This window comes from Bos indicus, chromosome 20 (assembly GCF_029378745.1).
Source record: "Bos indicus isolate NIAB-ARS_2022 breed Sahiwal x Tharparkar chromosome 20, NIAB-ARS_B.indTharparkar_mat_pri_1.0, whole genome shotgun sequence".
In the NCBI taxonomy this organism is placed as follows: Eukaryota; Metazoa; Chordata; class Mammalia; order Artiodactyla; family Bovidae; genus Bos; species Bos indicus.
This window is the reverse complement of record NC_091779.1, coordinates 12,613,095-12,626,646: the sequence shown is the minus strand read 5'-3', so window position 1 is coordinate 12,626,646 and position 13,552 is coordinate 12,613,095. Positions and strand designations below refer to the sequence as shown.

The 13,552-nt window shown below is 37.1% G+C and overlaps 1 protein-coding gene across 10 annotated transcripts in view; it reads left to right on the top strand.

Moving 5' to 3' along the window:
- The window catches only part of MAST4 (microtubule associated serine/threonine kinase family member 4), a 618,779-nt gene that overhangs the window by 329,942 nt on the left and 275,285 nt on the right, over positions 1–13,552 (top strand). For 6 of the 10 annotated variants that reach the window (XM_070774592.1, XM_070774593.1, XM_070774595.1 and 3 more), the window contains one exon: positions 3,951–3,986. The exons of the other annotated variants lie outside the window; for them this stretch is intronic. In XM_070774592.1, coding sequence (XP_070630693.1) covers positions 3,951–3,986 — 36 coding nt within the window. The remainder of the gene's footprint in view (positions 1–3,950; positions 3,987–13,552) is intronic. 10 annotated transcript variants of the gene reach the window in all.

Genomic DNA, 13,552 nt, shown 5'->3' with positions numbered 1-13,552 from the left:
CAGCACAATGAGACAAAACCACTTCCTGCCATGAAATCCCATGTAGCATGAACCACTTTAGGCTTCCCTGGCTTCCCTGGTCGCTCAGTGGTGAAGAATCCATGGCCAAGGAAGAGACATGGGTTTGATCCCTGGATCAGGAAGATGCCCTGGAGAAGGAAGTGGCAACCCACTCCAGTATACTTGCCTGAGAAATCCCCTGGACAGAATGAGGCCGGCGGGCTACAGTCCATGCGGTTACAAGAGAGTCAGACATGACTTAGTGACTAAGCAACAAGAGCAGCATAACCCTACATGCTCACCACATGTAGCATGCTTCCACCTCCCCTTAAAAAAAAAAGCTTCATTGACCCATAATTGTGGGTTAATATTTCCCTAACAGCTAACAGTGCTTCCCTCTCCCCTTAAAAACAAAGGTTCATCGACCCATAATTGACATACCATAAATTATACTTAGAGTACACAATCTCATAAATTGACATGCATACATATATACAGACACTCCTGTGAAACCAGCTCCATAGTCAAGGTAATGAAATATCCATTTCCTCCAGAAGTTTCCTCTTACAGGTTTGTAATTGCTCCCTCCCCCTTCCCCAACATGCCTAATCAGACAGTTACTAATATTTTCCATTCCTAAAAATTTGTTTGCATTTCCTAAAATTTTAAATAAATGGGACAATACTGTTTTTACTCTTTTTTGTCTGGTTTCTTTCACTCAGTGTAATTATTTGGAGATTCAGTTCTTTTGCAGTGTACGTTAATAGCTCATTGCTTTTTATTTCTAGGTAATATCCTATTGGTGGGCACAGCATAGTTTGATTATCCATCCACTTGCTGATAGACATTTGGGTCACAAATAGTTTGGGGCCATTATAAATAAAGCTGCCATACAGGATTGGTAGATTTTCTCCTGGCTTATGGTTTCAGTTGCTTTACAGCATCTATTAAAGAGCAAAATTTTTTAGTTTTCATGAAGTCAGATTTATCAGTTTGTTCTTTAAGTGGTTATGGTGTTGGCATTGCATCTAAGCCATCTTTCCCTGTTTCAGGGTCACAAAAGTTTTCTCTTCTTTTTCCATAAAATTTATAATTTCAGATTTAAAATTTTAGATGTTTATGTCTATGATCCATTTTGAGATAATTTTTGTGTATGGGTGAAGTATGGATTGAAGTTTTAAGTTCTTGCATACAGATATCTAACTGTTCCAGCACCATTTGCTAAACAGACCATTCTCTGTCCCCTCTCCACTGAATTTCTTTGTAGTTTGGCTGAAAATTGGTTGGCCATATATGGGTGTCTATCTACAGACTTTCTTTTCTGTTTCATGTCTTGTTTGTCTTATATCAGTGTCTCCACTGATTGGATTATTGTAGATTTATAGTAAGTTCAGATATCAGATAGTGTTAATCATCCAGCTATGTTCTTTTTTTTTTTTTTTTTCAAAATTGTTTGGACCATTCTAAATTCTTTAGTTTTGGAATCAGCTCATCATTTTCTGCCCCCAAAAGCCAGCTGAGATTTTTATTGGAATACATTAAATATTTAGAGCAATTTGAGAAGCTATGAAAAAATTCCCAGTGGTTATAAGTCTTAAGGATAGATTAGGGAGAATAGTGTGTCAGTCAATGCCGTGTGGAGAGACTGGGATGGAATTGTCACCCATGATATACTGATGGAGGAGATGGGTAACCCAGCTGTGGTAGACTGAGTTGTGGAATAAGTGACCACAGATAAACAAACATCCCCTCAGAGAAGCCCAAGAGAAATGGGTGGGTGGGTGGTTCAGGGAGCAGCTCAGGTAATGGTTTTGAGCTGAAGTCAGAGAGTACTAGGTGCATTTCTTCTGGAAAGAAGACCTGCAGTGGAGAGCTCAAGCCCAGCCCAGGCAGAGAATAGAGGAGGAAGAGCATGACCAGACAAGGTTTACACGCTCATGTCTGGTCTAGGAGAGGGCCACGGGCCTGTAAAGATTGTGATTCAGAAAACACTTAGAGAGGGGAGGCATTTGTCATAAAGCAACGAAGGTCAGCTGTACATTTGAACTAACTATTGGTCTAGAAGAGTGGCTCTCAACCAGAGGCGATATTGTCCCCTTGGGGACATGTGACAGTGTCTAGAGAGATTTTTGACTGTCGTAGTTACTGGGAGGTGGATTTCTCCTCTCATTTATGGGTATAGAGAGGACAGTGTTGTTGCTAAACATTCTGCAGTGTATGGGAAAACAGCCCCCTCAACAAAGACTTGTCAACCCAATATGTTCCTAGAGCTAGAGGTGGGGACCACTGGTCCAGAGAGGAAGGGCCAGGAAAGAGGGTGAAGTGAGAATGGAGCGACTGATTGCTCTGATGCCTACTGTCTATATTGTCTTGAGGAGAAATACTGTCTTGTGCGGTGACCGTGCAGTTACCCTGCTTGCTCAGAAATCAGTCTCTGGAAATGTTTTTTGGGAGTGTTTTCGGAAGATGTCTGAAAGTGTTATCAAATAAGGATAGTTTAACAAAAGCATGCCTTAACTACGAGGGAAGGAATGTTGAACATTTGAGTTAATTCACTTAAGAGGAAAGTATTTGTTTAGACATGGCATTGTCCACAGATGAATTTATCAGTTGGGATATTTTTTATTGCAAGTAATAGAAGAAAACCTAACTGAAAATGGCTGAAAAAAATAAAGGAAATTTACCAGCTAATGTAACTAAAAAGTCCTGGCTTCCGGCAAGGGTTAACCAAGAGTTTCAGTGTTGCCCCAGGGACCCAGTTTCTCCTTCATCCCAGGGCATGCTTCCTTCCTAGCTCATAGATGACTGCCAACAGTTTTCACAGTTTGTTTTTTCTTATCTGTCCTCACCGGGAATGGATTTTTCTTCTCCTGCCATTATGGGTTTCTCTTTGACTGGGCCATCTTAAATTATGTATCCATCCTTGAATATGACAATATTTATAGCATTACCCTCATTAGCTTAGACTGTTCGGTATGGTAACCACTGGCCACATGTGGCTGTTGAGCTCTTGAAATGTAACTAGTCCAAATTGAGACGGGAAAAAAATGTGAAATATTTAATAATTTGTGTACTAATTGCATGGTGAAATGGTAATATTTTGGGGTATATTTGGTTAGAACACAAAACCATTATTAAAATTGCTTTCATTTGTTTCTTTTAAATTTGTTTTTAATGTGACTACTAGAAAAGTTAAAATTGTATTAGTGGCTCCAAATTGTATTTTTGGTGGGCTAAACTGGCTAAGACTACTCAGGAGTCCCTTCAAATAGAGTGGAGTCAACTCCATCCAAATCACATGGCTGATACCCTTATGGGAGACAGACGGAGTGGATATTGGGCAAGCAATCAGAAATGAACACTGCAGTGACCGGCACAAGCAGAGAAGGGAATATTTGTTGAATTGCCACTATTTTACTGCAGGTGAATGTCTGGAAATACTTCTGCTCTACTACCACTAAAAAGTTAATATTTTTTTCTTTAATATATTTTTGAAAGTTCTAGAGCAAACATATGGCTCATAGTAACTAGTGAAACAGCACAGATGCACTAGGAGGAAGGAAATAATCCCCATTCCGCTCAGTCCTTGTCTCCAGTCCTAACCCTGGGCGGCCCTTGTTGGTCTGGTGTGTGTCCTTCCATACGTGGGACTGCCGCATGCTCGTCGTTGTGTTGTGTCTGCTGCTACTGTCATAATGGAATTACAGCTTTTCACTTGCTTCTCTCACCTTAGCAAGTCACACTCTACAGCTTTATCCCATTCTTTTGAATAATACATAATATTCTATCTTATGGATATTCCAACATTTCATTTAACCATTTCCTCACGAATGGACAGTAGTGTTATTTCCACTCTCCCCTCTTCCTGTGCCCCACAACAAACAATGCTGCAATAAATATCACTGTGCCTGTGTCCTTACGTACTGGTCCTTTTTTTTTTTTCCCTATAGGATAGATTCCCAGAAGTGGAATTGCTTGGTCAAACGGTATGTGTATTTTTAATTTTAATAGATATTTCTCGATTCTTTCCCCAAAGAAATAGCAAATCACATTTGCACATAAGAATGCCCATTTTCTACATTTTCCCAGCTTTGGAAGCCACTGTTTCTTTTCATTCTTACCAGTCAAACCTCTGAGCATTGATTTACGTTTCTTCACTGCCTGTCAGTGATGCAGAATATATTTTCATATGTTTATTATCCATTTGAATTTCTCTTTTCTTCATTTCCTATTCATTTCCACTACCCATTTTTCTAGTGTGTTTCTGTCACAATTTCTGGAAGCTATGTATTGTTTTAGAAATGGTAATCCAGTGTTATACCCATGTTATATATGTGCAAATATAACTTTATGATTCTTGTCTAAATGGATGAGGTCTTTTACTAAAAGAAAATTCTTAGTTATTATTTAATCCAACAATCTATCTTTTTCTCTATTGCTTCTGAGTTATCTGTTTTACTCAGGGTGGCATTGTCCATCCCATGGTCAAACAAATAGTCTTTTAAATATTCTTCCCTATTTTTAAAAACATTCAAGTCTTACTCCAGTTTTATGTTTTGTACATGATATGAAGTAGGATGCTATCTATCTTTTTTCTCCCCAATGTAGTTAATATAAGAAACCTTATTTTCCATGGGATGGAAATGTTACCCTTGTCGTATATTAACGATGCCATGTCCCCCCGTGTCAGTCTCTGGCCTCTTCATCCTGACCCCTGTCTGTCTCTGCGCCAGCATCATTTTCCTTTGAATACAGTGGCTTTTCTAGTGAGTTGTGATGTCTGGTAAGTTCTTCCTCACTGGTCTGTTTTCATACTTTTTATGGTTGTTTTTAGCCATTTATTTTTTGTTTCATGTTGATCTAGCTATATTACATTTTAAAACTTAAAGGTGGGGAATTTTATATTTAAAACATTTAAGATAAAATTTTCCACCTTTAAGTTTTAAAATTTAATATAATAATATATGATAAATAAAACTGCAAAATGACTTTGCAGTTTGGGAATCTCTTTACTTGATGTTACTGATTGGAAAATAGTTACTGATAACTTAAAGGATTTTCTGTGAATTTTATTTCTTTAAGTGTGACTTTGTTCCTGTGATAATTGTACAATTATCCTAAGATGCAAAAATGGGGATGCAGGCATGATATATTTTAACCAGTCTAAAAATTAGATTATAATAAAGCTAAAGTGACCTTATAAATAATTTGTATTTCTATTTATATAACGAACTAGAAGTTATATCCATACATGGACTGGTTGAGGGGTGTGTAAATATGATAATATGACAAAGACCTGTAGCTGAAGTTTATGATAAACTATGGGTTTTCAATCTTTTTGCTTTGGATTTTTCTAAAATTTAAACAATGTTGACTTAAGTTATCACGTTTGAAGTTTGAGGTAAAGTTGTTTTTAATATTTTATGTTTTTGATAATTTTACATTAAGTTTTTACTAATGTGATATTAATTTTGTCCACTGAAATTCTTGATAGTTTTTTGGAAACTTTAGTTATAGTATTAAGGTAATAAATACTTCTGCATTTCTCTGAAAGCATCTGAAATTCTAAAGCTGCCTGTGATTTAAAATAATGGTTACATTTTCTTACAAATTGAACACATATGCAGATACACATGAGATCTGTATTTTGCTTATGAAAGTGAAGACAGGTCCTCATGTTGGTCCCTGCCCATTTTCACTTGGTTAATTAGGGAAAAACCATTAGTTTCTTCTATAGCCAAAAAAGGAAATGGTGAAGTAACACAGTGTGATTATTATTGAGTGATATAAATACTTGACAAATTATAATTGTGTTTTTAAAAATGATATTTTTAGTACTTTCACTGAAAACATAATTCAAATAAATAGATAGGTATGGCAATTTTTTACATGTGTATAAATATTAAAGATGATAATTTAGAGAAGGAAACTAATTTAAATTGTTTACATGAAAACCAAAAAAGGACTTAGTAAAGTTAAGAGTTCACTTTGAACTTTCTAAATGAATTTATAATTTTATTAGGTCAAAATCAAATATAATTTTCCTGCTCTGTTCTAAATTAGGTAATTAGTAATCACTGCTGGCTTCCACCCACTACTTACATGAAATCAGCTAGTAGGCACCCCATGGACCCCAGTTTTATCACTAAAACTACTTTCCACTATTCCAAGACTCTGAAACATATCTGGATGCTACAGTTGGGATAAGGGAACACTTTGTTGGTTTCAGAACAGTTTTTTTTTTTTTTTTTTTTTTTAACCAAAGAGCAGGAATGCTTTCAGTAGTGTGTGGAGCTATAAAGAGATTAACCCAACTGAAGTAACTTCTGCTGGCCAACAGTGGAAATTTAGGTGACAGAGCAAATGGTAATTATAAGCCACTGAACAAGCTGAGCCTACCGAGAGCCAAGAGCAGTCATGTTTATCAAAGGTTGACAGATGATATAAACTGTTCTGTATTAAAGGCATATCACATTCCTCATATTTCCTAATAAGCTGTATTTTAACCAGCTCAAATTGTGTTTCCTGCATGTTTTTTTGTTGTTGTTGTTTAATTGCTAAGTCATGTCTGACTGTCTGTGACCCCATGGACTGCAGCAAGCCACACTGTCTCCCAGAGTTTGCTCAGACTCATTGAGTCAGTGATGCCATTCAACTATCTTATCCTCTGTCATCCCTTTCTCCACCTGCCTTCAATCTTTCGCAGCATCAGGATCTTTTACAATGAGTCAGTTCTTCGCATCAGGTGTCCAGTCCTTCACACCATTCCTTCCAATGAATATTCAGGGTTGATTTCCTTTAGGATTGAATGTTTTGATCTCCTTTCCATCCAAGGGACTCTCAAGAGTCTTCTCCAGCACCATGATTTAAAAGCATCAATTCTTCAGTGCTCAGCCTTCTTTACTACCTGCAATGCAGGAGACCCTGGTTCAATTCCTGTGTCGGGAAGATCTGCTGGAGAAGGGATAGGCTACCCACTCCAATATTCTTGGGCTTCCCTTGTGGCTCAGCTGGTAAAGAATCAGCCTGCAATGGAGGAGACCTGGGTTCAATCCCTGGGTTAGGAAGACCACCTGGAGAAGGGAAAGGCTACCCACTCCAATATTCTGGCCTAGTCACAAAGAGTCGAACAGGACTGAGCGACTTTCCCTTTCACTTTTAGCCTTCTTTATAGCACTTAAGTTTTAATCATCATCAAAACAGATAAAGATGATAACCATAAATATAAAAAGATATTTGTGTTATCAAATATAATATCACTTTTATGTGGAATCTAAATAATAATACTAATGAGCTTATTTAAAAAGCAGAAATAGACTCACAGACATAGAAAACAAAATTATGATTACCAAAGGAGAAAAGGAGAGGGATAAAATAGGACTATGAGATTAACAGATATACACTACAATATATAAATTAACAAAGATTTACTGCATAGCACAGGGAACTATATTTGATATCTTATAGTAACTTATAATGGAAAAGAATCTGAAAAAGAATTTACATATATATAATATATATACACATATATGTGTGATACTGAATCACTGTACTGTACACCTGAAACTAACACAGTATCATAAATAAACTTTACTTCAGGGGAGGGACCTGGGTCACCCCACCTTGAGCAGTCCTGGCGTCCTCATCCTCTGCCACTGTCCAGTTATCTTTGACTGCCACATATGGATTCCCACAAATCTCCAAAGGAAACGGTCCTCATTATGGGAGGAGCCTTGGCTGTGCTCTGGACCAGAAGGGCGTCCTTGTGATTCTATTCTGTTTGACATCAGCGACCCTGCTCAGACCATTCCAGAAGGCATCCGGTTTATACCAGGAGACATCCGCTGTCTCTCTGATGTAGAGAACAACTTTCAGGGCGTCAATGTGGCTTGTGTGTTCCATAATATGTCTTACAAGTTAACAGTCCAGCAATGACATGGTGTGTTCATCCAGGAAGGTGACTGCAAGACCAGAGATCAAGCCTTGAGCCTTTGGAGTGGCTCTGACTGATCAAGCACTGACTCCAGGACCCTAGACTACCAGAGAACTAAACCTAGGGAGCATCAAATAGTGAGAACTCACACAAAGGAAACAACTCGAATACAAGACCTGGCATCACCCAACCACCAGTAGCACCCTGTGCAGGACGCCTCATCTAAACAACAAACAAAACAAAAATACAAATTCAATCATCATCAGACAGGATTACCACCTCACTCAGCCTTGCCCATCAGAGGAAAAGCAAACAAACATACAAAAACTCAGCACAAATCGCACCCTACATGAAGCTTACACAAACCACTGGACCAACCTTATGAGGGCAGAAACCAAAAGGAAGAGAGAATTCAACTTTGAAGCCTGGGAAAAGGAGACCTCAAACACAATAAGTTAATGACATAATGAAAAGGCAGGGAAATACTACACAAATGAAGGAAAGAACTAGAAACACAGAAGTCCAAATAAATGAAGAGGAAGTAGGCAAACTACCTGAAAAAGAATTCAGAATAATGATAGTAAAGATGATCAAAAACTCTGAAAACAAAATGGAGAAAATGCAAGAATCAATTAACAAAGACCTAGAAGAATTAACGAATAAACATACTGAGACAAACAACACAATTATTGAAATTAAAAATACTCTAGAAGGAATAAATAGCAGCATATCTGAAGCAGAAGAAAAAATCAGTAAGCTGGAAGGTAAAATGGTGGAAACAACTTCTGAAGAGCAGAATAAAGTAAAAAGAATGAAAAGAACTGAGGATAGTCTCAGAGACCTCTGGGACAATATCAAATGTACCAACATTCGAATTATAGGGGTCCCAGAAGAAGAGAAAAAGAAAAAGTATGAGAAAATTGTTGAAGAGATTATAGTTGAAAATCTCCCCGACATGGAAAAGGAAATAGTCAAACAAGTCCAAGAGGCACAAACAGTCCCATACAGGATAAACCCAAGGAGAAACACGCCAAGGCACATACTAATCAAACTAACAAAGACTAAGCACAAAGAAAGAATATTAAAAGCAGCAAGGGAGAAGCAACAAGTAACATACAGGGCAAACCCCATGTGCTTAACAGCTGATCTTTCAGCAGAAACTCTGCAGGCCAGAAGAGAATAGCAGGATATATTTAAAGTACTGAAAGGGAAAATTCTACAACCAAGATTACTGTACTTGGCAAGGATCTCATTCAAAATTGATGGAGAAATAAAAAGCTTGTCAGAAAAGCTAAAGTTAAGAGAATTCAGTACTACCAAACCAGCTTTACAACAAATGCTAAAGGAACTTATATGGTCAAGAAATATAAGAGAACAGAAAAGATCTACAAAATCAACCCCAAACAATTAAGAAAATGGCAATAGGAACATATATATCGATAATTACTTTAAATGTAAATGGATTAAATGTTCCAACCAAAAGACACAAACTGGCTGAATGGATACCAAAACAAGAGCCATATATATATACTGTCTAAAAGAAACCCACTTCAGACCTAGAGACATATAATAGACTGAAACTGAGAGGATGGAAAAATATATTCCATGCAGATGGGAAGCAAAAGGAAGCTGGAGTAGCAATCCTCATATTAGACAAAATAGACCTTAAAATAAAGACTATTACAAGAGATAAGGAAGGACACTACATAATGATCAAGGGACCAATCCAAGAGGAAGACATAACAATTGTAAATATCTATGCACCCAACATTGGAGCACCTCAATACATAAAACAAACACTAACAGACATAAAAGGAGAAGTTGACAGTAACAAATAATAGTAGAAGACTTTAACACCCAACTCACACCAATGAACAGATCATCAAAACAGAAAATTAATAAGGAAACACAAGTCTTAAATGATACATTAGATGAAATGGATCTCATTGATATCTTCAGTACATTCCATCCAAATGCAGAAGAATACACCTTCTCAAGTACACATGGAACATTCTCCAGGATAGACCACATCTTGGATCACAAATCAAACCTCAGAAAATTTAAGAAAAGTGAAATCATATCAAGGATCTTCTCTGACCACAAGGCTATAAGACTAGGTATCAGTTACAAGAAAAAAACCTGTAAGAAACACAAGCACAAAAACATGGAGATTAAACAACAGGTTACTAAGTAAACAACAGGTTACTGAAGAAGTAAAAAAAATTTCTAAAAATAAATGACAATGCAAACACGACAACTCAAAACCTATGGAATACAAAAAGCAGTTCTAAGAGGGAAGTTTATAGCAAAACAATCCTACCTCAAGAAACAAGAAAAACATTGAATAGACAACCTAACTTTACACCTAAAACAAATGGAAAAAGAACAACAACAACAATAAAAAAACCCCAAAATGTGTAGAAGGAAACAAATCATAAAGATCCAAGCAGAAATAAATAAAAAATAAATGAAAGAAACGATAGTAAAGATTAATAAAAAAAAAAAAAAAGGCTGGTTCTTTGAGAAGATAAACAAAACTGATAAATAAACTATACTTCAAGTTTTTAGAAAAGAATAAATTTTAAATATAATTATGCATGTGTGTAAATTCTTTATTGTTAATTATAAACTTATTTTTAAGTGTATGTAGACTATCACAGGATCTTAAAATCACAGTACATAAGCAATGAATAAGCATATCATAAGATTAACAATAAAGGAATGTTTCTTTTATAATATACCAAGTATTTAAGACTTTAATTTGCTCCAGGGCTACCTAAGCTTAGACTCTGAAAGACAGAATTCTTAAATTAGGATGGAGAACCTATCTTTCTTTGTAGAACCAATATACATAATCATTTGTGACTAGGTGTTGGAATGGCTATAGTAGAGTCCATGGGCAAGAAACAGAGTTGTTTGTGTTTGAAGCTAGGAGAACTCTAGCTGCTGCAAGTGCACCATCATAGCCCCCCCAAAAACCCTCAAAACAATGATTTAGAGGATGTGAAGTGATAGACTAGAAAGATATAAGCACTAGAGTAATTAAATAGTGCTCACAGAACCTAAAGAGTAAGGAAAGAAATGCGCCCTAAACTGCAACCTTGGGTACAAATAGTCACATATATTGATTTAAATTAGCTAATTCAGGTTATATTCAGTGTCTCTGCCTTACATGAAGATACAAAGCAGGTGATATTACAGTGTTGACCAAAAAACAATGATGTACCTCCGAAAATAATTCAGGTATTATGTTCAAAGCAATGGTCCTTAGGGCCAGAACCCTCCTTAATTCGTAGGTGTTCTTAATCTAGATCAAACTGAAGTAAAAACAACAACAACTTATGTGGCATTGTACTTTTAAAAGATGAAAAAAATCTTACAACTTACAACTAAAAATTAAAACTGAAACAAGGTAAATATTTTGCTCACATTAGTTATCAATTTAAGACTTGTAAGGGTTGCCTACAAATGATCACAAATGATCACAGTAAATTAGAGCAGTAACACTGTTCTAATTCAATACTATTCTCTTGTTCTTGTTTAAATTACCTTCATTAAATACTACCTTCATGTGTTTGGTACTGTCTTCAGTTAGGTTCAGTCACTCAGTCATGTCTGACTCTTTGAGACTCCATGCACTTGAGCAGCCCAGGCTTCCCTGTCCATCACCAACTCTCGGAGCCTACTCAAACTCATGTCCATTGCGTCAGTGATGCTATCCAACCATCTCATCCTTTGACGTCCCCTTTTCCTCCTGCCTTCAATCTTTCCCAGCGTTAGGGTCTTTTCCAATGAGTCGGTTCTTTGCATCAGGTGGCCAAAGTATTGGAATTTCAGCTTCAGCAATCAGTCCTTCCAATGAATATTCAGGACTGATTTCCTTTAGGATTGACAGGTTGGATCTCCTTGTAGTCCAAGGGACTTTCAAGAGTCTTCTCCAACACCACAGTTTAAAAGCATCAATTCTTCAGCACTCAGCTTTCTTTATAGTCCAACTCTCACATCCATACATGACTACTGGAAAAACCATAGCTTTGACTAGACAGACCTTTTTTGGCAAAGTGATGTCTGCTTTTTAATATGCTGTTTGTGTTGGTCATAGCTTTTCTTCCAAGGAACAAGTGTCTTTTAATTTCATGGCTGCAGTCACCATCTGCAGTGATTCTGGAGCCCCAAAAAATAAAGTCTGGAAAAAAAAAAAAAGTCTGTCACTGTTTCCATTGTTTCCCCATTTATTTGCCATGAAGGGGCAATGCCATGATCTTAGTTTTCTGAATGTTGAGTTTTAAGCCAACTTTTTCCACTCTCCTCTTTCACTTTCTTCAAGAGGCTCTTTAGTTCTTCTCCACTTTCTGCCAGAATGGTGGTGTCATCTGCATATCTGAGGTTATTGATATTTCTCCTGGAAATCTTGATTCCAGCTTGTGCTTCATCCAGCCCGGTATTTCACATGATGTACTCTGCATATAAGTTAAATAAGCAGGGTGACAATAAACAGCCTTGACGTACTCCTTTCCCAATTTGGAACCAGTCTGTTGTTCCATGTCCTGTTGTTGATTCTTGACCTGCATACAGATTTCTTGGGAGGCAGATCAGGTGGTCTGGTATTCCCATCTCTTGAAGAATTTTCCACAGTTTGTTGTGATCCACACAGTCAAAGGCTTTGGCATAGTCAATAAAGTAGATGTTTTTCTGAAATTCTCTTGCTTTTCAATGATCCAACGGATGTTGGCAATCTGATTTCTGGTCCTCTGCCTTTTCTAAAACCATCTTGAACATCTGTACGTTCACAGTTCATGTACTGTTGAAGCCTGGCTTGGAGAATTTTGAGTATTACTTTGCTAGCATGTGAGATGAGTGCAATTGTGCAGTAGTTAGAGCATTCCCTGGCATTGCCTTTCTTTGGGATTGGAATGAAAACTGAATTTTTCCAGTCCTGTGGCCCCTGCTGAGTTTTCCAAGTTTGCTGGCATATTGAGTGCAGCACTTTCACAGCATCATCTTTCAGGATTTGAAATAGCTCAACTGGAATTCCATCACCTCCACTACCTTTGTTCATAGTGATGCTTTCTAAGGCCCACTTGACTTCACATTCCAGGATATCTGGCTCTAGGTGAGTGATCACACCATCGTGATTATCTGGGTCATGAATCTCTTTTTTGTACAGTTCTTCTGTGTATTCTTGCCACCTGTTCTTAATATCTTCTGCTTCTGTTAGGTCCATACCATTTCTGTCCTTTATCGAGCCCATCTTTGCATGAAATGTTCACTTGGTATCTCTAATTTTCTTGAAGAGATCTCTAGTCTTTTCCATTCTATTGTTTTCCTCTATTTCTTTGCATTGATCAATGAAGAAGGGTTTCTTTTCTCTCCTTGCTATTCTTTGGAACTCTTCATTCAAATGGGTACATCTTTCCTTTTCTCCTTTGCCTTTAGCTTCTCTTCTTTTCTCAGCTATTTGTAAGGCCTCCTTAGACAACCATTTTGCCTTTTTGCATTTCTTTTTCTTGGGGATGGTCTTGATCTCTGCCTCCTGTACAGTGTCACTAACCTCCATCCATAGTTCTTTAAGCACTCTATCAGATCTAATCCCTTGAATCTATTTGTTACTTCCACTGT